General features: G+C 51.9%; 2 protein-coding genes across 2 annotated transcripts; both read right to left on the bottom strand.

Moving 5' to 3' along the window:
* Positions 1-85: 85 nt before the first annotated feature.
* Positions 86-10592, bottom strand: LOC132593202 (uncharacterized). Its single transcript, XM_060282845.1, has 7 exons — positions 9989-10592; positions 7741-7885; positions 6919-7079; positions 5675-5829; positions 3968-4118; positions 2477-2576; positions 86-2110 (listed from the first exon to the last, which is right to left on the bottom strand). Exons 1-7 carry the CDS (start codon positions 10575-10577, stop codon positions 1063-1065), a joined length of 2349 nt encoding a protein of 782 aa, XP_060138828.1. The 5' UTR covers positions 10578-10592; the 3' UTR covers positions 86-1062.
* Positions 10593-12996: 2404 nt separating this feature from the next.
* On the bottom strand, positions 12997-22872 carry LOC132593205 (uncharacterized). Its single transcript, XM_060282853.1, has 4 exons — positions 22416-22872; positions 19000-19118; positions 14527-14671; positions 12997-14138 (listed from the first exon to the last, which is right to left on the bottom strand). Exons 1-4 carry the CDS (start codon positions 22565-22567, stop codon positions 13931-13933), a joined length of 624 nt encoding a protein of 207 aa, XP_060138836.1. The 5' UTR covers positions 22568-22872; the 3' UTR covers positions 12997-13930.
* Between the last annotated feature and the right edge of the window lie 2250 nt (positions 22873-25122).

Genomic DNA, 25122 nt, shown 5'->3' on the forward strand with positions numbered 1-25122 from the left:
CTCCAAGCTTCTCTCCCCCTTTTGGAAATGCTGTCCTGCCTATGTCACACCTTGAGTGGAATAAGTGCAATAAAGCTGGATCATTTGGATAAAAAACTTTAATGCTAGAATGGTATTGTCTCAGTCACTTGGCGATACTTCCTGGCATCCCCATCACCAAAAGCGGTCCCGGAGCATCCCTTTATTCAGCCTTCTTCCCCTCCTCTTCTCTGATCTCTGGCAGAGGGCACAGGAAGTCATACCACCACACAGAGACCTTGTTGCTTGCTATGGCTATATGAAGCTAGACCTCCTTATCTGTATAGAAGCAGCAACAAAAGAAAGTCAAGCAGACAGTTCTCTGCAAAAGCAAGGCAGTGCCTGAGCAAAAGCTGGCCACTTGCTAGATTCAGAGCCTGTCAGCAGGCAGAGCTGAAACACTTGACAGGCAGGTGTGGATTCCATTGCAGGTGACCGTCCAGAAACTTGAGTCCAAGAACAGCTTGTGCTCCAGCCCCCAGCCCAATCTGGGTCAAGAAAGCACCCATCTCCCTGAAGGCCCCATTCATGTAAGAAGTGCCAAAAGCAGCCTCTTGAGTCCAGCAACTTGTCCTCAGAGTTTCCACACAGACACTGGCCTATAATCAGGAAGATGCCTCTCCTTGCTGGCCTTTGGCTTAGTCCTCTGTTGATAGTAAGGGCCCTTCCCTACCTGGCTTAAAGGGGCCTTTTGTCCCTCCTTGAATTCCCTCTCCCATGCAGCATCCTCCTTCGACTGCTGTCCCATAGCTCCACCTCCCTAAACCCCCAGATCCTCTATGCCAGGCATCCCCAAACTGCGGCCCTCCAGATGTTTTGGCCTACAACTTCCATGATCCCTAGCTAACAGGACCAGTGGTCGGGGAAGATGGGAATTATAGTCCAAAACATCTGGAGGGGAGGGCCGAAGTTTGGGGGTGCCTGCTCTATGCAGTTGGTGCTGCTTTCCTTTTTGCAGCATAGTGGATCTCTGGATTGAGGGAGGATTACACCTGGAGGAGGTCACTGCTTGGTTGAGGCGGAATTAAGGAGGTACAAGGGGCCTCAGGGGTATGAAAGGCCTTTGTCCCTGGCCAATTCTTCCCTCAAGCATCCATCGGAAGCCACCTGTTGCATGTCCATGTCTGCCCCGCAGGGTGCACTTGGCCAGGCCGGGTCTCTTACCTCCTGAGCCCCCCAGCCAGGGTGAAAGAGGACCCTGCTCATCCCAGTGGCTGCTGCAGGGCTGTTCTGGACAATGCTGAGCAAGGGTTTGTAGGGGGACTGCCCGTCTAGGCGGCTGCCAGCGCTGCCACTCTTGCCCTGGGTGGCTGTGCCTCCCTGGAGAGCTGAGCTGAAGGAGCGGTAGCCAGCCAGGAGGGAGGCCCCTGGGCAGGGGACAGACTTTCCTGGCCCATGCTGGGAGGGGCTGCCTGGCCTCGCCTCTCGCTCTGCAGCTGCCATACAGGAGGAAAAGCAAAGTGAGTCTGGGCCTTCTGAGAAGACACCCTGGAAAGCAGGGTGCAGGTTGCTGGTCACAGGTGAAAAGCAAGGCCCTGCGTCATGACTGAATGGCTGGATTTGGTCCCTGAAAGGAGAAAACTCCTGCTCCTCCTCCTCACAGACCTGGCTGAAACACTTGTAGCCCGAGGGCTGGGGGGCGGATGTGCTGAGGGGCAGTTCCAGGGCAGCACTGCTTGGCTGGGAGGAAGCCACTGTCTCTGTGCTGGTGTTGTGATAGACAGGTTCAGAAGAGGTCTCCAAAACAGCCCTGTGCTTGTTCAGCGGTGCATCTTGAGAAAAGGAAAAAGCACTCTGCATGTGCCCCAGAGCCTGGTCCTTGAGAAGGGGGTGCTCGTCCAGGATACTGGTGCCCCCACTGCTCAAGTCCCCACTGAGAAGGTCTCTGAAGAGCTTGGCCACAGCGTCTTCATGAGGGACCTGGCAGTCTTCCTCTTTCCGAGTTTCTGGCTTGGCAGATGCAATGCAGCTGTGAATATGCACAGGGTGCTCAAGGCCCATGTTTCCAAATGGTGCCACCGCTGCTGTCACACCAGCGGCTACTTTGCTCTTGGCGGGGTTTGGGATCTGGTCCCACCATCCCTTCTTCACCCTGCAAAGCAAGAAAGCGCCACTCGTCAGTCCTTCCCGGTCCTCAGAAAGGGAGAGGCAGGGCTCTGCAAGGGCCGCCTCCCCTCCGAACATCAGGAAGCAATCTTCCCCCTCCCGAGGTGACTAGCAGCCAAATGCATGTGAGAGAGCTGAGGAAGATTGTTTGGCTGGAAGGAGGATGAGGAGAAGACTCAGAAGGGACAGGGGCCGCTTTCCTCCTCCTTTCCTGTCAGGGTTGCAGGAAAATGCCTCTGCCACCAAGGCCTGCAACCTTCAAGCAGAAGTGACCATGTACAGTATTTATTTGTTTTGCTGTGGGCAAAGGGCAGCCCTGGAGAGAACTACTTGCAAAGCACCCAAAGCGTACCTGGAGACGCAGAAGAAGCTGAAGGTAGCCAGGGCCATGATGAACACACACAGCAATGGGATGAAAATCCAGAGGAAGGAGCCAGAGCTTGGCTCAATGTCTGGAAGGCAAGCAGCATTTTGGTTATCTGGGCGGACAATTCACCCTGATACCAGTGGGAGGCAGGGGGTGGCTGGGTGGCTAGCTAGCTGGCAGACAGGCACCCACCCACCGACCCACCTGGAAAGGGGGCACAAGATCAGGCTAAACGGCCAGAAGCCTCAGTTGACAAAGGAGCCCAACTCACACAGCTGGAAAGAATTTCAGGGGATTTGCAGTATTTCTCCTTAGGGTTTTTCTTTGCCTATTACCTTGTAGGGATGTGGTGAGGTTTATTTGTTGGTTTTAGCTTGTCTCTCTATATGTTAGGGGAATTGAAGCCTTCTTTTGGCAAAACAGTTTCCCAAATTGGGATGTGGGGATGGGCACCAACATGCACATTTAATGCCTCATGTGTTTGGTTTCTCCTGCACATGCTAATCTAACCTTTAACCCCCTCCTGCAGTTTCAAGCTGGTTTCCCTTCAGCCAGACTTACCTTGGGCTGGGGAAAGAGGTCCTTGGGTCACCCAGCACCACCAAAGTAAGGGGCAGACAGGATTTGTACTGCTTATTAGTCATGTAGCACCATCACCGCACACAGAGCAAGAGAAGCAAGAAGGTAGGTCTCTGTCCCAGGTAGTCTATCATCTCACCTTTGACCAAGGAAAAGACAACAGGCAAGGAGAAGAAAAGAGAGGAGAGCAGAGGAGGGGGAGGAAGCACAAATACAGCTACAAGCAGTATACCGTGAAGTTATATGCAGAGAAAAACCAGCAGATCCTGAGCTTGAGGCAGGAAGAGGGAGCATTGGTGGTAGCGGGGCCTGATGTGCTGTGGCACCACACTGAACCTGCTAACTTCACCCAGGGGTCTGCAGCACAAGCCTACCCAGGGCAAGCAATCGATGTCACTGTGGAATCTAGAAGGTCTTTCCAGTTATTTGTCTCTAGCCAGCCAAATTGCGACTGCCCCCTCCCTCTCTACCTGTGTTGTGCCACTCATCGCTTAGTGCATTTTCATGCAAAGCATTGTGCCACCTTCTACTAAAACAAGTCTTCCAAATGATTAGTAGCATGTGCCTTAGTCTTCAGAAAGAGGTACTTGTCTACAGAAGAAAATTGTGATGAAATAAGTGAGAGGCCTGCATATTAATTTGATGTCTAGCTGACTGGAAATGCACGACCTCAGCAATGTGAGAGAAATGCTGTCACTCACTCAAAGGGGCTGGATGGTGCCCAAACATTCCTGCGGGTGGGGTGAGAGAATTTCACAAATCCAGAAGGTTTACAGAATCCAGAAAAGAGAGAGCCCACAATGTGGAGCCCAGAACACGCAGGGATGCCAACTGAGATGCCAACAGATTGTTAATAATAAACAGGTGCCTTGCGCAGCCCCCGCCTTAAGCACTTACCATTTTTCCATGTGTACTCAGCACTCCAATCACTCCAGGTGTCCCCGAACAAAGCAATTCTCTGCCGCACTTTTGCAACATAGGTGGCTCCTGGCATGAGGTTATCGTCGAAGATTTTATGATGAAAGCCTTGCGTAATGTGTTCGTGTATCTTTGGGGGGGGGGGAGAGACAGAAGCAAACAGGTTTACATTATGTGGCCCTTCCCACACGTGCACAGGAAAACACTGGGGGGGGGGTGTTATTCTGGTGAGCTGAATTCTTCCCTTTCCCAACTTTCTATGGAGGAAGATCATTTTGGGATGCGGTAGAAAGGTTTTGGACTCATGTGATAATGTGATTATGTGATAATGAGCAAGGGAATAAATTTCAGAGAACTGTTTCAAGAAAAGCTGCAGTGGAAGCTCTGTAGATGAAATCAAAGGGCTCGAGACCAAATGGCGGAAGGATCTCTTTCCCTCCCTCCTGAGTCTGGCAATTTCTCACCTGAGGGGTGGGCGGACAGCCACAGCCAGGGGCCCAGGGCTGGGCTCATTCCTCCACCCAGGCAAGCAAGCAAGAGATGCAATTCAGCCCAGCCAAAGCACTAGGAGTGTGTGGAACAGGACTGAGGTGGCGGAGGCCTGGCCTGGCCAGAGTCCCAGGGGCCAGGTGAGAGAGGCCTGGAGGGCTGCACCTGCCTCCCTTCCCCTAGGTTCTGTGATCCAAAGCCTTGGGGCTGGCGGAGGCCCTGACCTCAAGCCAGTCATAAAAGGCAGCCCACTGCTCTTGTGTGCCCCACTGGCGAGGGACATATAATCATTTGCCAAATATAGCTAAAGCCTTTTTGGCCTGCAGTTTGTTGGATCTACAGAGCTGCCCAAGGAAAGCATTAAGGAAGGGCAGGAAGCAGGCCCGTCTTGCCCATTGGGTCTACTGGGGCGATGCGCCAGGGCGCTGAGGGGCACCCCAGCAAGTGTGGGAGCTGCGCGGCAGTCTCCCTTTTCCCTCCTGTATGCCCACCAGCTGCGCCGCTCAGGGGAGAGCAGGGAGGTAAGCGAGGCGGAGCAGGCACTAGGACCCTGTTCCGCCCTGCAGCGCCAGGGTCACCCCTCATTCCGGCGCTGCGTTTCATTGGTAGAGGCAGGGAAGGCTCCGGACTGCAGGAGGGCTCCGCTAGGGGGGGCGGGGGGAGGAGGAGAGCCGACCTCCTTCCCATCCTTGGGATCCTGAGCAAGCCCAGGGCTTCAGGCTGCCCACCGCCTGCCCTTCCTCATTGCGGCCAGGGCACAGCAGGTGATCCCTCCCGGAGGTGAGTTCCCGTCCCTGCACTCTGACTCAGAGCCGGGAGCTGCGCCGGCCGGAGGGAAAGGGGGGGGCGCCGCAGAAATTTTTGCACCACGGTGCTGGATACCCTTAAGACGGCCCTGGCAGGAAGATGCCATGTCAACTGGCATGGGGCAGGGGCATTATGAGGCTTTCAGGGGTCCCAACACCTCAACCTCTGCTCAGGACATAGAAGGTCCCCGCCACAGTGTATGTGATTGTTTTAGTATTTTTTTAATTTTAGAATTAATGGCATTTTTAAATATGGAAGAGCTTGCTACCTTGGGTTCCCTTTGGGAGGAAGGGTTGGATATAAATGTAATTAATTAATTAACAACAATAAATTTGTAGCACTATTCCTGGTGGTCGTACAGAGAGGAGCATGCTGGGAAAGTGTGCCTACCTTGTCTGTCTGGTTTATAGGCCAATAGGCAACTTCATAGACTGTTTCCGGATTTTCATGAAGAAGGTTCCCTTCTTTATAGTCATCTGCCCAGGTGAAGATGTACGAGTCATCCGTCCTCTTAACAGTCAGGTTGACAAGCGGACGGGGTTTTACTGCGTTTGGGAAGAAATCAACAAAGAGAAAGATGTGGGGAGGCAAAAGAGGTTGGGGAGAGTGGCTGCTCCCCACACAGAGGATCCAATATGGGCCTCTGGTTTGGAAGGTGGGGAAGGTCAAAGCATCAGGTCCTTCTCCCTGGAAGGACAGACACACACTGCCCCCTCCTTCTCTTAATTCCTTCTCTCTGCTGCTTCACACCATACAGTCTCATGGCAATGTTGTGTCACACAGGATGTTTTCAGTGTTAGAAACCGATATATAAGCTAGGTGCCAAATGGCTCCTTAAACCAGGGTTACAGTCACGAAAACAGAATGTCTAGTTGGCATTTGGGTGCCAAGCAGCTTGGTCCCTAAAATTTGTTCTGATCATGCAGATAAAATATGACAGATACAGTTCTAAAGGGTGTGCTGTTAAGTGTGTAAAAACAGGCAAGATCCAAGGCTCCCCAGGCATGCACCTCTAGATGGGGGAGACGACAGGCGCCATCCTGGCTCACTTGGTCACAAGTGGCCAATAACCAAGGGCAAAATGCACCTGGTGCCTGACAAATTTCGAATGCTCGATGTTTAGTTCTTATGCTACTGTGTAGGAAAGCACCCTGTGGCTTTGATGTGGCTATAGAGAAACAGACGGCCAGCAGGTGTGGGCAAGTAGCAGGCTGTGTCCATTCCAGGTGACCCCCAACATGCATACAGAGGCAAGCCCCTCAATTCATTGGGATTTTCCAGAGTTGCCACATATTGTCCTGCTTTCTTGAATTCTGGGGCCTCTCCTAAGTTCTTCAACCAGTTCCCAGGAGTGGCTTTTGCTCTTCTTGGCAGCCATTTTTTCTCTCTCCATCAACCACTCTAATTTCTTCCAAACTGGAGTATCCTGCCACCATTCAAGGTGGTGACTTTGCCTAATGGACTAAGCTGGATGCAGGAGGGGCTAAGGAAGGTCTCTGAGCATTGGTTGGTGCTAATCATGAAGACAAAGCCTCCCTTCCCACCCCACTTGTATGCTGCTCCTCTTGTCTTGTTCTTCAGAGCAGCCCCCAGGAATGCGCAAGGAGGGTCTGCCAGAACAAAGGATCCCTTACCAATGTCATCAGGGTCCACACTCTTCTTCCAGATCTCCTTCTCGGCCTCCAGTATGAAATGATACTTGTAGGTCCGCAGTACTTCAGACCGAATGCTGCAAGTACACTTGGGGGTCACATCCAGGCCTCTCTTGTTCTTAGGAGAACAAACCCACGATGGCCTGGAACAATGGTAAGACTTAAAAGGTGTTTTCAAAGTAGACGATGCTCAATTCATTTCTACCACAGCCTTGGTTTGGGAAAGCTCAGCCCAGGTGAGAGAGGGGTGTTGCAAGCGTGCAAAAGGGGATAAATCTGTGCACCTTGAAAGCTCTCCAACAACAAATGATCCAATGAAAAGTATAATGAGAAACCTTTTGGATCCTGAATTTCTTATTCTCGGTTTGGAAAACTCACAGTGACTGCAACTCAACTCCGAAAGACATTTTGTAAAGAACCCTCATCCATTTTCTGGAAAAGGTTTGGGCTGGCTACTCCTCCCAGGGTGTCTCAGAGAAGGCAAAGCCACCACAGATGCATTATTCTGCAGCCCTGATATCAGGAGCCACCAGGGCTGGAAGTCCACGCCCTCAGACTACAGTCCCCAGGATGGCGAGGCCTTTATATTTAGCTGCCATATCTCAAGGGTCTCCTTCTCTGTAAGAGAAGCACTGTGGCACAAGTTATGCTGGGCGAGGCTCAACCACGTTAATGTCACTTCTTTTAATTTCTCTCCCTTTTTATATTATTATTACCTTACCCTGGTACCACCAGCCCCCAAAACACCCAACAGAGGAAAGAGGAGATCTGGGGGCAGTCCTCACATTTCACAGCATGACCTACCCTGGGCCATAAAGTGCATGAGTCGTTGCAACACGCAGGAGGAACTCCTTAGGGCAGTCGGTGGAGGCGTCCACTTCCCAGTGACAAACCACTTCGGATTCATAGTCTGTGAGGCAACTTGGCTGGATGTCCTTTGAAGACACGGCTAGGAAGAAACAGAAGAGTTTGCTTGAGTGCCAGACTGACACCAACCGTTGTGCAGTTTTCAGAGGAAGGGGGTGTAGGAATGTTTTCCTGAACGAAAGTTACTTATTCAGAGGAAGAGTCCAGCACAGGCCTACCCAGAAGGGGCCTCTGCAAAGCCCCACTCCAGCTCTCCAAGGTGCCATTGTGTGTAAGTCTGGAAAAGCCTTAGAAAAAGACCTTCCAAGCCTTAAATTCTCCTTGCTGACTGCTGCTTCTTTTTCCTCCTCCAAGTGCTTTGGGTTGCTCACCTCACTGTTTATAATGCTCTCCTAAGAACATGAAACTAGCCCTGCCACTGGATCAGGCCAAAGGGGCCCGTCTAGTCGAGCATCCTGTTCTCTCAATGAATGATCAGGTGCCCCAGTGGGAAGCCTGCAAGTGGGATTCAAGCGCAGGAGACTCCTCACCTCCTGTGGTTTCCTGCAACTGAGATTTGGAAGCGTTTCCATTTCTGTTCTGAATCTTCCAACATTAAGCATCACTAGGTGTCCTTGACTTTTAGCATTATGAGAGAAAAGAAAACTTCCATATCCACTTTCACTATACCCTGCATAATTTTATTAAATTTTCTATCCTGTCACCTCTTTCTCTCCTCCTTATCTACTGCTGCTTACCTGTCTAAAATTTCTAGCAGGGTTGGTCTACTTTTCCACCACCCAAGCCACTCCTCTGCTTCTCACAGTGCAATCTTGGGCATGTCTACTCAGAAACAATTCCCACCGAGTTCTGTAGCAACTTGAAGACTGAAAGGTCTATTATTTCAAAGCTTAGGGCCTTTAGGCCAACAAGAAACTATTTCTTCTTCCTGCAACAGACTAAGTGGCTCCCCCTGCCGGAACTTGCTGCGAAATGCTCAGGCAGGATTGCAGCTTGCGAGATGGCATCTTTGCCTCCATCTGCTTCCTTGCACCGCTTCTCCTGCTCCTGGCGCTCCAACAGCAACATGGCCCCATTGACCTCTCTGCTCCAGGCTGAGCCAGGACATCTCCAGTTCAGCTTGCACAAGCCTCCAGATGTTTATTTTCTTATCAAAAACGGACAGAGCAGCTTCACCTCCAGTTTCAGTTCCTCAAAAACAGCAGAGGGACCAAACTTCCCTTTTCATCTTCAGCAGAAAAGCCACAAAGAAATGAAACAGACTAGATGCTCCCCAGGAGGTGAGGGGAGATGGGTGGCATCCGTCCCCCAAGGGAGAGGGAGCCCCTCCCTGCCAACCCAGCCACTCTCCTACACTGACTCGGGAAACTCTCTCTCGCTCCCCATCCCGTGAAATCTCAGCGCAGACCAAGTCGACTCTCTCAACATGGAAGCAGCCATGAGGAAGGACCACTCAAAGCGGCCGGCCAACAAGGTGGCTGAAAGAGAAGATGCTCGCAAACAGGAGCAACTCCCCCCACTGCTGTCTCCAGTAAGTGACATTACTCAGAGGTATTTACTGCCTCTGACACTGGAGGGAAAACAATCATCGTTGCTAGTAGCCATTGGGAGACCTCTCCTCCACCGAGTCCACCTCTACTGTGGATTTGTCTCATCCTGTCTAAGTTGCCCAAGTGAGAAGCCATCACTGCCTCTTGTGGAAGTGAGTCTTATGATGTTTTAAATATGTGGGGAAGACCTTGTTTTTGTCTTCCAACATCCTTGGACGTCCCCAATAAGTTCGCCTGTTAAGGAGAGAGGGGGAGAAAAACATCTGCCCAATATACCGCAAAAATTAAACTGTCGCACTACTAAAGAGAAGTAGGAAGGATCTCCTGATGCAAACAGGGGGAAGACAGACGGAAAACCCACGAACTCAAGAAAAACAATAGAATCACAGAATTGTAGGGTTGCTAGTGACCCCACCTAGCCCACCTTCCTCACTGCAGGAACCAGAAATGGTCTTAATTCCCCCCCCCAAATATTGTACAGTATTCAACTAGGCACGCCTGCTTCGTGGAAACCTGACCCAAGCAAGCAACCCGCCCAAGCCTTCGGGGAGTCTCTGGGTGCGCAACAGCTACGGCCGGGGGAGCTTCACTGTTGCTGCCGCCGAGGGAAGCGGCTTTCCTCCGCGGAGACTTACTGTGCCAAAGCGAGCAGACGAGGAAGACGGAGAGGAGGAGGCAGGGCTTCCTCCGGGGGCCCCCGAAGCCCGTCCCGCCGTCGGCCATCCGGAGAGTCGGGAACAAAGTGCGCCGGGCCCTGCCGGGAAGTGGCACCGTCGAGCGGCCCGCTTCCCTCCTTCTGCCAGTGCCAGCCCGGCCGCCAGGCAAAGCGGAGCCAAGCAAAGCGGAGCTCAGGAGACACCCGTCCGCCAGCCCCGCTTGGCTTGGCCTGGCTGCCCGGAGTCCAGGAGCCCCTGCCGCTGCTGCCTGCTTGGGCGACGGGCTGCTCCGCTCGGTGGGTGGGGAGGAAGAAAGGGCAAATTCGGCCAGCGCCCGCCTCGTCCCGCCTCCCCCGGGGTTCCAGCCAGCGCTCGTGCCCGAAGCGAAAGGGAATCCCGGAGGGGAGAGGGCACGGGAGGGGAGGGCAGAGACCCGGACGGCGACGGGGAGCCCTTCGCGACTCGCCTGCTCCAGCCCCCCTGGACCACGCACCCTCCGCTGCCACGGCTGCTGTCCGGGAAGCGCTGGGTTGCGCCCTGGTCCTCCTCCTGGGGCGTGGATTTGCATGCCGAGCCCGGCCCCTTCCCGCCTTTGCCGGGAGTTCCCAGCCAGCCAGGAAGTTGGGCTCGCACCAAACTCGGCTACACAACAGACTGCGATCGGTGTCTCCTGAACATGTGCAGAGTGGGCGCGCCGCGGGACGACCACGCCAGCCCCGTGGGGTGTGGGTGTCTGTGTGCGCGCGTGTTTGTGTGTGGGTGCGCAGCCATGTCAGTTCGGGCTCTGGAATCGTGGCGCTGCAACCCTTTTGGCCTGTTTCAGCTTCAGCTGGGGTCGTCTACTCTACTCTTATTACTTTTCCTCCAAGGGCAGGTGAAAGTTGACCAGGTAGATCATTGGGAGGGGAGAGCAGGGGTCTATGGGGCCCAGGAGGGGTGCTAAGAAGGAAGATGTAGGTTTTTTGGAAGTAGAAAGGTAAAGGTAGCATAACTGGTGCTTGCATCAAGGTTTCCACATGCACCTCCTCTTCCCACTGAACAGTACTGTCACTGGGATGCACTTACTCACTGACAAGTTAGTCAGTGTGCTGGAGTGGGTCTCCCTTATTTAGACCTTTTCTGTATTGCCTAATTATAGATAGGCAGCCACACTACCTTATACTAAGTCAGACCATTGTCAACACTGATTGGCAATCGCTGCCCAGGCTTTCAGGTAGGGTGTGTCTCTCAGGCCTAGCTAGAGATGCTGGGGATAAAAATGGAATGGCAGAAAAAAATTATTTGAGTACGCTGAGATGGCAAGTCTAATGGGGAAAGTTTGGAATAATGGCAACCAAAAATTTAACACAGAATGGGACAAATACAGACAATTCCTAAAAGATCATTGTAAACATCTGAAATCTGAAATGACTCCTGCAAGGTGACATAACTTATGGATATATTGGATAAATATAAATTAGATGTTATTCAATAAGCAGTTAATATAGAATTGTAGACTAGAGGACCCACATTCAGGTGGAGGGAAGCCTTGTTACTTTACTATATCTTTGATGGAGAGTGATAATTGGGATTAATAAAGATTAAATGCAAAAAAGAGAGGTTTTTTAAAAAAAATGCTGGGGATGGAACCTGGAACCTTCTGCATATGTACAAAGCAGACACCACTTCCCTGACTATATATATAAAATAACTATGTGAACATATCTCTAAAGCAGTATGCCAAAAGCGACAGGTATTATAGAACCACACAATAAAACCATCAGGACTAGTTTCTGATAAATAAATGCTGCTATCAATTCCTTCACCTTCGGATACATCTCCCCACAACCCCTCCCACCAGCCTGGGCTGAAACAAACAAGATCACCCCGAAAAATCTCAGAAGAAAGGGGGCTTCGTGGAACCTGCTGGCACTGCCCTAGTCTTGCTTTTATGAATAGACCCCATGGGGACTGCACTGTGTCCTGTTCAGCACTCAGCTTAGTTGCACTGCACACACCCAGATCCAGGAGGCAGCAGGTTTCGTTTGGTGAGTTTCCCCGGGGGGTCCAAAGGGTGGTGCATAAAACTGAGTGGAGGGGTGTCCTTTCCCTGGCCTCTGCATCCCTCTCATCCAAGGAGAGACTCCTGCTGAGTCACAAAACTCACTGGAGTGACCTCGGGCCACTCACCATTTCTCAAACTAGCCTACTTCACAGGGTTGCTGGGAAGGTAAAAGAGGATTCTCGCATGCACAGCACCCCCAGCTCCTCAGAATGACCTTGCTCCCCTTTACCCCACACCCCTCGTTCTGGCCTGAGTTGCAGTTCATTTCAGTTTGGTATCTGTCCATCTGCAGCAGTGTTCTTTCTTGAGGGGCTACGTGGCACAGAAACACACATGCACAACAAAGCCTGTGTTAGTGTACTGTACTCTTTAATATAGTTCAGTAAAGTGATCAGTCCAGGTATGGGGCGGGAGCCCTGCAAAGCTTGTGCTGCCTGCCAAGTCAGTTCCTGGAAGGGGTAGAGGCATAGGGGGCCCAATGAGTTATTCCTTCCAAAACAACTTTAAGGATGCCAAGCACAACTCCCTTGGACCTCTGTGTGAAATTTGGCAGGCTTCATCCCCTGAAAAGGGGATGCTCAGCTCACAGATTCCACCCATTTCTGCCCGAAAGGAGAAAAGGGTTAATAATTTGGCACCCCCCCTTTTCTCATTAGATTAAAATTTAAACAGTAACCTTATATGCAGACATTTAGTATTTTTTCTGTTATTAGCAGCCCAATTTATAAAAGCTGAATTTGGAAACAATCTATAGAACTCCCCACAGAGATCTGGTTGAATAGTATTTGGAGTGTGGCTCCATTGGAAGGCCTTACTCACCACAAAAATGTAATTAAAGGCACTTCAAGGATAGACACTTTTGGTCAGGGGTCAGCAACCTTTTTCAGCCGTGGGCTGAAAACTGTCCCTCAGACACTGTGGTGGGCCAGACTATTTTTTTTGGGGGGGGGGAGGAAATGAACAAATTCCTATGCCCCACAAATAACCCAGAGATGCATTTTAAATAAAAGCACACTTTCTACTCATGTAAAAACACCAGGCAGGCCCCACAAATAACCCAGAGATGCATTTTAAATAAAAGGACACATTCTACTCATGTAAAAAAACACTGATTCCTGGACTGTCTATGGGCTGGATTGAAAAGGCGATTGGGCCCCATCTGGCCCACGGGCCTTAGGTTGCCTACCCCTGCTTTTGGTGATGTTGACTTCCTTTCTTTTCCTTTACAAATGAGACAGAAGATACTTTTATTCCACTTTCAACACAGGAATCTCTGTGGAGAGGCTACTTGAATTGACAATACCTAACTTATTGCATGTGCACTATGTACTATGTATGGAATTTAATAAGAATGGACCACTGGACAAGTTAATGTAGTTGTGTGTTCTTGTCTTTATTTAAATGAGAAACAATAAAAATCATTGGGGAGACTTCAGAAAGAGGTATTGTCTACAGCAGAGAATTGCGCTGAATTAAGTGAGAGGCCTGCATATTAATTCAATGTCTAGCTGATTGGAAATGCAAGACCTCAGCAATGTGAGAGAAATGCTGTCGCTCACTCAAAGGGGCCGGATGATGCACAAACGTTCCTGCGGGTGGGGTCGGAATATTTCACAAATCCAGAAGGTTCACAAAATCCAGAAAAAAGACCCCACAATGTAGAGCCCAGAACACACAGGGATGCCAGCTGGGATGCCAACAGATTGCTAATAATAAACAGGTGCCCTACCCGACCCAACCAGGTGTTTTCCAACTTATTGGGATGCTCCAATCACTCCAGTTGTTGCCGAGGAAATAATTTTTCTGACGCACTTTAGCAATATAGGTTGTTGCTGGCATGAGGCTGCCTACGGTGATTTTAAGTTGCATTTCCGTTGTCATGCGTTTGAAGGATCTTGCAGACCAAAGGATCTCTTACCAATTTTACGAAGGTCCTTACTCGTCATCCTCCAGATCTCTTTCCCATTGGCCTTCAATGAGAAATGATACCTGAAGTTATACACTTCTTTATTCTGAATGGTGCAAGTACACTTGGGGGTCCCATTCCGGCCTCTCTCGTTCTTAGGAGAACACTCCCATGATTTCCTGGAACAATGGTAAGACTTAAAAGATGTTTTCAAAGTAGACAACACTCAGATTATTTCTGCCACAGCCTCGATTTGGGAAAGCTCAGCCCAAGTGAGAGAGGGGCTTTGCAATGCTTCCAGCTGCACCATGCTGTGGATTCCCCAGACCCCCCAGGAAAAGTTGCAAGTGTGCAAGACGAGATAAATCTGTGCACCTTGGAAGTTCTCCAACCACGAGTGGTCCAGTGAAAAGTGTAATGAGAAACCCTTTGGATCCTGCGTTTCTTATTCTGCGTTTGGAAAACTCACAGTGGTAAGTTGTGAGGAGGGTACCACCATCCCCAGAATCACCCAACAGAGAAAGAGGAGATCTGGTGGCAGTTCTCTCGTTTCACAGTATGACCTACTTTTGGCCACTGAGTCCATCAGTCGCTTCAACATGCAGGAGGAACTCCTTGGGGCAGTCGGTAGAGGCGTCCACTTCCCAGAAACAACCCACTTCGGAGTCATAGTCTGTGAAGCACCTTGGCTTGATGTCCTTTGAGGATACGGCTAGAAAGAAAGAGAAGAGTTTGCTTGAGTGCCAGACTGACACCAACTATTGTGCGTCATCTCCAGATTTTCAGAGGAAAGCAGTGTAGGAATGTTTTACTCAATGAAACTTACATATTCAGAGGAGGCCTACCCTGAAAGGGCCTCTGCAAAGCCACACTTTGGCCCTCCGTGACTCCAGTGCAGAAAAGGATAGAATCTCTGCTCTACTCCTGTTTTGTCAGGGCAGAGCTGTAATTACAGGGGAGCTAGACAGGTTTTTTGCCCTGAGTGAAGCCTCCAAATGGGTGCCATTGAGGCTCTTAACCTGTGTGTGTGTGTGTGTGTGTGTGTGTTCGTGTGTGTCTCTGTGTGTGTCTGTGTGTCAAGCTGTGTCTTTGACAAGGGTGAAATAAAGCCTAGATCTGACTCTGCCCCAGGGGGACCTTTTGTGTATATATATATATATATATATATATATATATATATATATATATATATATACCGTGTTTCCCCTTTTTTAAGACGTAGTCAGAAAGTAAGCCATGGCAGCATTTTTTAGCATTAGTGAGATCTAAGACACCCCCCGAAAATAAGACATACCTCCATGCGAGACCGCCGAGCGCCCCAGCCAGCCAGAGGGGCCTGGAACTGGCTGCTGTTGCTGCAGAGAACGCATGGAGCGCCCTGCAGCGCCTGGCCTCTTCTTTTCTTTTTTTTGAGCTGCCCGAGGCCTGCCGCCCCGCCACCGGAACCGGCGGTTGCAGAGCGGAGCGCTCCGAAGCAGCGAGCGCTCGGAGCGCCCTGCAGCGCCTGGCTTCTTCTTTTGAGGGGGGGGGAGCTGCCCGAGGCCTGCCGCCCCGCCGCCGTAACCGGCGGCTGCAGAGCCGAGCGCTCGGAGCGCCCTGCAGCGCCTGGCCTCTTCTTTTTTTGGGGGGGGAGGAGCTGCCCGAGGCCTGCCGCCCCGCCGCCGTAACCGGCGGCTGCAGGGCGGAGCACTCCGAAGCGCCGAGCGCTCGGAGCGCCCTGCAGCCCCTGGCCTCTTCTCTTTTTGTTTGGCTGCCCGAGGCCGGCGGCTGCAGAGCGGAGCGCTCCGAAGCGCCGAGCGCTCGGAGCGCCCTGCAGCGCCTGGCCTCTTCTTTTGGGGGGAGAGCTGCCCGAGGCCTGCCCCCCGCCACCGGAAGTGGCGACTGAAGGGCGGAGCGCTCCGAAGCGCCGAGCGCTCGGAGCGCCCTGCAGCGCCTGGCCCCTTCTTTTGGGGGGAGAGCTGCCCGAGGCCTGCCCCCCGCCACCGGAAGTGGCGACTGCAGGGCGGAGCGCTCCGAAGCGCCGAGCGCTCGGAGCGCCCTGCAGCGCCTGGCCCCTTCTTTTGGGGGGAGAGCTGCCCGAGGCCTGCCCCCCGCCGCCGGAACCGGCGGTCTGCAGCGCCGAGCGCCCGGAGCGCCCAGCAGTGCTGGGCGGAGCGCCGAGCCAGCAGCCTGCCGCCTCGGTGCCGCGCAGAGCGCCCAGCAGCACCCCGAACCAGTGGCCTGGCCCTTCCGAGGAGGCCTTAAGGTACCGTACAAGACATCCCCTGAAAATAAGACACCGTGTTCTTTTTTGAGTAAAAAAAGTTATAAGACGGTGTCTTAAAAAAGGGGAAACACGGTATATATATATATATATATATATATATATATATATATATATATATATATATATATATTGTTTTTAAAAAAATATTCCTGGGGTACAGAACGCATTGTGTCTGAGTCTGGAAAGCTAACTCTGCCTCTGCCTTAGAAAAAAGACCTTCCAAGGACAAGCCTTAAATTTCTATGCTGACTGCTGCTTGTTTTTTCTCCTCCAGGTGCATTGGGTTGCTCACCTCAACGTTTATAATGCTCTCCTAAAAACATGAAACTAGCCCTGACACTTGATCAGGCCAAGTATCCTGCTCTCTCAGATGCGCCAGTGGGAAGCTTGCAAGCGGTATTCAGACACAAGAGACTCTCCACCTCCTGTGGTTTCCTGCAAATGGGATCTGGAAGGGTTTCCATGTTTGATTAGAGGAAGAGTATGGTCATCATGGTGGTAGCCACTGACGGTCCTGTGAAATTGGATTAAAGCCATCAAATTTGTTGGCCATCATTGCCTCCTGTGGGAGCAAGTTCCACATTTTAACTCTGTGCTGGATGAAGAAGTTCTTTCTTCTTTATCTGTTCTGAATCTTCCAACATTATGCATCACTAGATGTTCTTGACTTTTAGCATTATGAGCGAGAGGAGGAAACTTTTCTCTATCCAGTTTCACTCCCCATGCTGAAACTCGTTGCGAAATGCCTCAGTGCCCCTCGGTTCATTTCCTTGACTGCTTCCTTGAGCCACTTCCTATGCAACGCAGCTGTGCTCCAGATTGTGCCACGACATCTCCAGCTCAGCTTACTCAGCCCTCCGGAAATGAAACAGCCACAGGACTAGCATGGCCCCCCAGGAGGGAAGGGGCAGCGTCTGTCTCCCAAAGGTGAGGGGTCCTTCCCACCTGCCCAGCTGCTCTCCTGTACTGACTCTGGGATCTTGATCTCGCTCTGCTGCATCCCCTGAAATCTCAGGGCGGACCAAGTGGACTCCTTCAAGATGGAACTGAACAAAGCTCTGGTAACAAGGAACCGTTTTAGGGTGCTTTCTACTTGGAGTTGTCGCACATTGAAATGTTAGGAGCTCGCTGCCCTGGGAATTTTATTGAAGCAGGGGAAAGAAGCACAGCACAGAATAAATAAAACCCTTTCTCCTTCATGCTCACCTAAGTGTGGATCTCCAAATTCTCCCCCTCAATTCCCTGAGCCCTCCCCCCCTTGCTCTTGCTTTCTACCATATGAGCCATATCTAAGGGGCAGAGGGTCGCCCTCCCCCAAGTTGATGGGTATTGCCATTCAAATGGTGTGGGTGCACCAGATCATGTGATCAATTATGTGGGGTGGGGCTTCCCCCCTGCCATATTTTATTCAAGTTGGCAACCCTGCTCCCTACCATGGGGGTGGCCAGGCTTTATGTTGGAGGGGGGAGAACCTCAGTTACTTTTTATTTACTTGATTTAGGGGGGCAGCTGCCCTCCTTTTGCTATACCCATGCTACCCACTGGTCTTTCTCCAAGAAGGCAATCCACTCAACCCGGGAAACAGGTGGCGTATATGCCACCCTTTCCCCCACACTCTTGGAAATCTCTCTCTCTTCTTCCATCCCCTGAAATCTGAGGGCAGACCAAGTTGACTCCCTCAACATAGAAGCAGCCATGAGGAAGGACCACTCCGGCTCCTGTCCCCATAGTGGCCAACCAGATACCCCAGAGGGTAGAAGCTCACAAACAGGACCTGGGCACAGCAAGAACCCCCACTGCCATTTCCAGTAAGTGGCATTACTCAGAGGCATTTACTGCCTCTGACACTGGAGGGAAAACGGTCATCGTGGCTAGTAGCCACTGACAGCCCTCTCCTCCTCCTCCTCCTCCTCCTCTTTCTGCATGAATTTGTCTCATCCTGTCTAAGTTGTCCAAGTTAGATGTCATCACTTGTGGAAGTGAGTACCATAATGTTTTAAATGTGTGGGGAAGACCTTGCTTTGTCTCCCAAAATCTAGCTTCCTTGGACGCCCCCAATGAGTTCGCCTGTTAAGGAGGGAGGTGGAAAGAACAACATCTGCCCAATATACAGTACCGGAAAAATTATACGGTTGCACTACTAAAGAGAAGTAGGAAGGATCTCCTGACGCAAACAGTGGGGAGACAGATGGAGCACCCATGAACTGAAGAAAATTCATAGAATCACAGAACTGTAGGGTTGCTGCTAGTGACGTCACCTACCCCCTTTGTCTGCAGTGCAGAAATGACAGCTAAAGTCCTGCCAGTCCGTGTAGATAATGTGGATAATGCAACTTAAGACCCCAAGTCATTGCCCCCCCCCCCGCACACCCAATTACTATGGCTGGACGTATGCTGATGGTGGTGAGAGGAATGCAGCCCGCTTATGGAGAGGGGGAGAAATAGGGTCAGATGGTGGGTTTCTGGCTTATTGCAGAGTTTCAAAAGCTGCTTTCAGGGCAATGAGTCTCCAAAGGTGGCTTCCACCATGCAGTCATAAAACCCAGAGCAACCCAGACCCAGCAAAAAGTCTTAACTCACTCCCACACCACCCCCAACAATACCAGAAAAGCAGGCCTCCTGGAAACCTGACCCAAAGCAGCCTCAGCCCATTTCAACCTGTCCAAGCCTTGAAAAGATCATCCCCACCACCCCTCCTGGCCTTGCTCTCTGTCCGGCTGGCTGCCCGGCTGCCCTCTCGCAGAGGGAAGCAGCTTTCCTCCACGGAGACTTACTGTGCCAAAGGAAGCAGGCGAGGAAGACGGAGAGGAGGAGGCAAGGCCTCCGGGGGCCCCCGAAGCCCATCCTGCCGTTGGCCATCCGGAGATCTGGTGATGGAATGTGCCTGGCCCTGCTGGGAAGAGACAATGTTAATGTCTTTTGAAAGCCTGTTGGCCGCCTCCAGATGCGTGCCACAGGCAATGGGGGCTCTGCAGGCTCAGCTGAACCCTAGAACGATCTTCACTACAGAACGCCACCCGCTTACCTGTGGAAAGGGATTAGGGAGCCCCCCTCTTATTCAAGGCCCAACTGAGAGCAAGGCCCAGCCCCTTTGCAACAGTCACATCCAGCATCCAACAGGCAGAAGCCACGAGACATTGGCCAGTCGCCCAGCTGTGGCCAACTACTTGTCTTGCCCTTCAGGCCTTCGGCTTCAATGAGTAGCTGGGAGGAGACTGGGCCAAGGGGGCTCAGATGCTAGGGCCCCAAAACACTCACCACTACTCAAAGGCCTGGAAACAATGCCTTATGAGGAACGGCTTAGGGAGCTGGGTATGTTTAGCCTGGAGAAGAGGTTAAGGGGTGATATGATAGCCATGTTTAAATTCAGTATGTAAAAGGATGTCATATAGAAGAGGGTGAAAGGTTGTTTTCTGCTGCTCCAGGGAAGTGGACACAGAGCAATGAATTCAAGCTACAAGAAAGAAGATTCCACCTAAACATTAGGAATATCTTCTTGACAGTAAGAGCTGTTCGACAGTGCGATTTGCTGCCAAGGAGAGTGATGGAGTCTCCTTCTTTGGAGGTCTTTAAGTGGGAGGCTTGACGGCCATATGTCGGGAATGCTTTGATGGTGTTTCCTGCTTGGCAGGGGGTTAGACTGGATGGCCCTTATGGTCTCTTCCAACTCTATGATTCTATGATTCCAGGACCCCCTTTCCATGTGGCTTTCCGCTTCTCTTTGCTTTGCTGTGCCTGCCGCAAATGCCGCCTGGCCGTTTCTGTGGGGAGGCTCAGCCCAGGGATTTTGCTGCCTGGGGCACAGCAGCAGCAATTCAATGCATAGCACCTCTGAATGTGGACAGAGCTGGTTTTAAACTTAGGAACCTTTTATTTCAGATCAGTAGGCAGAGCAACTCCCAACAGAATATAACAGCCATAGAGCGGGTTTCTAGAGCTTTTTGAGAGATGGAGGAGTGTGGGATGGTGATTTTCTGATCAAATCCCCCTCATGCACAAGTCGCCCTCTTTCTCTCCTAGCCACCTCAGGCGAGAAAGCTGATTGTCCTCTGCTAAGTTACTACCACTGTACAATTTAGAGACACCCCTTTGTTTGACTGCATTTTCCTCAAACAAGCAATTCAATGCTTCAGGAGCCTGGATAGCAAAACTTGGGCCACATTGCAGTGCTCTCTCTCACACACACACATTCACTCACCAATACGAGTGCATGGAACCTCCATTTTTTCAGCCACAATGTCACTTAATAATAAGAATAATTTTATGGTTGCCCCAGCCACTCTGAGTTGCTTCTAACAATTATAAAAGCATAATAAAACATCCAACATTAAAAACTTCCCTATACGGGTCTGCTTTCTAAAATTCCCATGGTTCTTTATTTCCTTGACACCTGATGGAGCGTGTTCCACAGGGTGGGTGCCACTACTGAAGAGGCCCTCTGCCTGGTTCCTTGTAACCCAGGAGTGCCAGCTTAGCCCCACAACTATGGGTGCCATGCAACATGCATGGCCCTGGCCCCTTCATGGGGAATTTTGCGGGTGCTCAGGCACCCAGAGCCCCGGGGAGTCGGCACCTATGTTGTATCTTCACTTCTCACAGTGAGGGAACTGGCAGAAGGCCCTCAGAGCTGAATGATGGGGGTGGAGACGCTCCTTCAGGTAAACTGGGCCGAGGCCGTTTAGGGCTTTAAAGGTCAGCACCAACCAACACTTTGAATTGTGCTCGGAAATGTACCGGGCACAATGCGTGTATAATGGCTGGGCAGTATTTGCATCAGCTGGGCGGTTTTTTTTTAATACAGTACAATAAATGTGAGGGAAAAGAAGCCTGAGCCTTGACTTTGCAGTGACTTTTCCTTTAAGGGTGGAAGCTGGAACTGTGACCATTCAGTTATACTGAAATTCTGAGTGTCTGATACCACCCCACGTCCTTAAGGGGCGGGCAGCACTACCCCCCCCAAAAAAAAACACCTAAATGAACCAGGACGCTCCTTCTACAAACAATGAGCGTGCCCCTCTGACATTTGTTATCTTGAGGCCTTGCACTTCTCCCCGCTCCAAACGTCAATCCGGGCTGTGACAACGCTCATTGGCTAGGAGCTCCTAGAGGGCGTGGCCATTATGTCGGAAGTTCTTTTCTCCCGCGGATTCTTTTCTCAGCCAGCGGCTCCTGTTCTTCGGCTCCCGTCCTCCGCTAGGTGAGCGGCAGCGAGAGGAACAGGCGCGCTCGCCTACCCGCTTCCCTGTTCATTTCTCCCCGAGTGGTTTGCATTCTGCCCACGCTAAGAGGCTTCTTTCCGGGTCATCCTCAGCCAAGGTTGGCAGCGTCTCGCGCGTGTGATTCACGTGTGTTCGCGCTCGTCGGCAAGGCAAAGTGGTTTGCGGGGGGCGGGTGTTGGGAAAGGGGGCGGCGCCCCCTCCCTCCCTAACAGGGGCCAACAACACACCGGGAACTGGGCAGCTGCAGCAGCAGCAGCAACCCCAGGCGTGGCGGGGCAGAATGCCAGGACAATCTTACTCGGCTACGAGTGATCGCCAAAAAGATGAAGAAGTTGCAAGGCTGAAAGCCCCCCCCCCAATCCGACGTTTTGGCTGTCCCTCATCCTTCTCCCTCCCCCACCTCTGCCTTACCTGGCGGGTTCCCTGGCTCCCTCCCTTGGCCGTTTCTGCAGAGGCTTAGGATCACTTTCTTCCCGAGGAGGCTTGGGAGGGAAGCTGCGCACCCGCCAGTAATATGTTTGACGGGCCCAGCTGGCGGGCGTGCAGGGAATGGGGAGTCCGCCGGCAAAGCTGCGCAGCTCCCCCACTCGCTGGGGCGTCCCTGAGAGGCCAGCGCTCTGGTGCAATGAACCATTAAGCCGTATGGGAAAGACGGCCCTGGCTGCGTGCTGCTCTGCACATTTTGCTCACCAACCCAGTGAAGGGGAGGAGTGGCACATTGGGAATTGAACACAATTCATGTCAAGCAGCAGGGCACCAAACTAAGGCGCTGGGCAAGGGCCCTTTCTCATTCCAAGAGTCACTGCAAGGCCATCTGGGAGCTTTTTGAGAAGCATTTAAGATAAGGGGGTCAGCTGAGGAAGACAGACTCCGCCTCCATGTAGGTGTAGTAATATGGCAGGGACCCCAAATCACTCAGACCCCCAGCAATGGAGGAGCCAAAATTTTGTATTGTACAATTCAAGCCATACCTCTTAATCGGCAGGTAACTAAACTTTTGCTTCAATCTGCAGAGGGCCCAATCCGCACGCAGCCTCCTGTGCCCATCAAATCCTGGCTGCACCCTGTGGCTCAGCGTAAGCCAGCAGCAAGAGCCTGAGAGCTGGCAGGAATCTGCACTCATACATTTAAAAGCTCATGCAGATTTATGCAAACGTGCTTCAACATTCAGGTTCTGTACTGTACTTGAATGTTTCTAGCCACTTCCTTTCTTATGAAGCTTCCATTCGCCTGGGTAGCTTCTCATCTTCTCAGAAGCCATTCATTCTACATGTACCTGTGAGACGCAGGTGAACCATGATGGCAGAATGGTCCATCTGGGCTGCCCACAGCCACACAGCCATCTCTTTGCCAGCTGGGAGCAGCAGCCTCAGCCTCTATTGGGGGTGGTGTCCATAGCAGGTCCTTCCCCATGCAAACTGCAAGCTTCTCTCCCCCTTTTGGAAATGCTGTCCTGCCTATGTCACACCTTGAGTGGAATAAGTGCAATAAAGCTGGATCATATGGATAAAAAACTTTAATGCTAGAATGGTATTGTCTCAGTCACTTGGCGATACTTCCTGACATCCCCATCACCAAAAGCGGTCCCGGAGCATCCCTTTATTCAGCCTGCTACCCCTCCTCTTCTCTGATCTCTGGCAGAGGGCACAGGAAGTCATGCCACCACACAGAGACCTTGTTGCTTGCTATGGCTATATGAAGCTAGACCTCCTTATCTGTATAGAAGCAGCAACAAAAGAAAGTCAAGCAGACTGTTCTCTGCAAAAGCAAGGCAGTGCCTGAGCAAAAGCTGGCCACTTGCTAGATTCAGAGCCTGTCAGCAGGCAGAGCTGAAACACTTGACAGGCAGGTGTGGATTCCATTGCAGGTGACTGTCCAGTAACTTGAGCCCAAGAGCAGCTGGTGCTCCAGCCCCCAGCCCAATCTGGGTCAAGAAAGCACCCATCTCCCTGAAGGCCCCATTCATGTAAGAAGTGCCAAAAGCAGCCTCTCGAGTCCAGCAACTTGTCCTCAGAGTTTCCACACAGACACCGGCCTATAATCAGGAAGGTGCCTCTCCTTGCTGGCCTTTGGCTTAATCCTCTGTTGATAGTAAGGGCCCTTCCCTACCTGGCTTAAAGGGGCCTTTTGTCCCTCCTTGAATTCCCTCTCCCATGCAGCATCCTCCTTCTACTGCCGTCCCATAGCTTCTCCTCCCTAAACCCCCAGATCCTCTATGCCAGGCATCCCTAAACTGCGGCCCTACAACTTCCATGATCCCTAGCTAACAGGACCAGTGGTCGGGGAAGATGGGAATTGTAGTCTAAAACATCTGGAGGGGAGGGCCGAAGTTTGGGGGTGCCTGCTCTATGCAGTTGGTGCTGCTTTCCTTTTTGCAGCATAGTGGATCTCTGGATTTAGGGAGGATTACACCTGGAGGAGGTCACTGCCTGGTTGTGGCGGAATTAAGGAGGTACAAGGGGCCTCAGGGGTATGAAAGGCCTTTGTCCCTGGCCAATTCTTCCCTAAAGCATCCATCGGAAGCCACCTGTTGCATGTCCATGTCTGCCCCGCAGGGTGCACTTGGTCAGGCCGGGTCTCTTACCTCCTGAGCCCCCCAACCAGGGTGAAAGAGGACCCTGCTCACCCCAGTGGCTGCCCCGCAGGGCTGTTCTGGACAATGCTGAGCAAGGGTTTGTAGGGGGACTGCCCGTCTAGGCGGCTGCCAGCGCTGCCACTCTTGCCCTGGGGGGCTGTGCCTCCCTGGAGAGCTGAGCTGAAGGAGCGGTAGCCGGCCAGGAGGGAGGCCACTGGGCAGGGGCCAGACTTTCCTGGCCCATGCTGGGAGGGGCTGCCTGGCCTCGCCTCTCGCTCTGCAGCTGCCATACAGGAGGAAAAGCAAAGCGAGTCTGGGCCTTCTGTGAAGACACCCTGGAAAGCAGGGTGCAGGTTGCTGGTCACAGGTGCAAGGCAAGGCCCTGCGTCATGACTGAATGGCTGGATTTGGTCCCTGAAAGGAGAAAAGTCCTGCTCCTCCTCCTCACAGACCTGGCTGAAGCCAGCCATGGACTCCGCCACCAGGCTGCTGAAACACTTGTAGCCCGAGGGCTGGGGGGCGGATGTGCTGAGGGGCAGTTCCAGGGCAGCACTGCTTGGCTGGGAGGAAGCCACCGTCTCTGTGCTGGTGTTGTGATAGACAGGTTCAGAAGAGGTCTCCAAAACACCCCTGTGCTTGTCCAGCGGTGCATCTTGAGAAAAGGAAAAAGCACTCTGCATGTGCCCCAGAGCCTGGTCCTTGAGAAGGGGGTGCTCGTCCAGGATACCGGTGCCTCCACTGCTCAAGTCCCCACTGAGAAGGTCTCTGAAGAGCTTGGCCACAGCGTCTTCATGAGGGACCTGGCAGTCTTCCTCTTTCCGAGTTTCTGGCTTGGCAGATGCAATGCAGCTGTGAATATGCACAGGATGCTCAAGGCCCACGTTTCCAAATGGTGCCACCGCTGCTGTCACACCAGCGGCCACTTTGCTCTTGGCGGGGTTTGGGATCTGGTCCCACCACCCCTTCTTCACCCCTTGTTCTCATTAGATTAAAATTTAAACAGTAAGCTTATATGCAGACATTTAGTATTTTTTCTGTTATTAGCAGCCCAATTTATAAAAGCCGAATTTGGAAACAATCTATAGAACTCCCCACAGAGATCT

This window comes from Zootoca vivipara, chromosome 14 (genome assembly GCF_963506605.1).
Source record: "Zootoca vivipara chromosome 14, rZooViv1.1, whole genome shotgun sequence".
Classification (NCBI taxonomy): domain Eukaryota; kingdom Metazoa; phylum Chordata; class Lepidosauria; order Squamata; family Lacertidae; genus Zootoca; species Zootoca vivipara.

Bases quoted from the DNA above. Each gene is read 5' to 3' on its own strand.
- LOC132593205 (XM_060282853.1), bottom strand. From the start codon at position 22,567: ATGAGTGCAGATTCCTGCCAGCTCTCAGGCTCTTGCTGCTGGCTTACG. The intron at 14,672-18,999 runs GTAAGTCTCCGT...CTTTCTTTCTAG, and splicing joins CGCCTGCTTCCTTTGGCACA to CCGTATCCTCAAAGGACATC. The intron at 14,139-14,526 runs GTAGGTCATACT...CCATTGTTCCAG, and splicing joins GATGGACTCAGTGGCCAAAA to GAAATCATGGGAGTGTTCTC.
- LOC132593202 (XM_060282845.1), bottom strand. From the start codon at position 10,577: ATGCAAATCCACGCCCCAGGAGGAGGACCAGGGCGCAACCCAGCGCTT. The intron at 7,080-7,740 runs GTAGGTCATGCT...CCATTGTTCCAG, and splicing joins CATGCACTTTATGGCCCAGG to GCCATCGTGGGTTTGTTCTC. The intron at 2,111-2,476 runs GTACGCTTTGGG...CTTGCTTTGCAG, and splicing joins AGCTTCTTCTGCGTCTCCAG to GGTGAAGAAGGGATGGTGGG.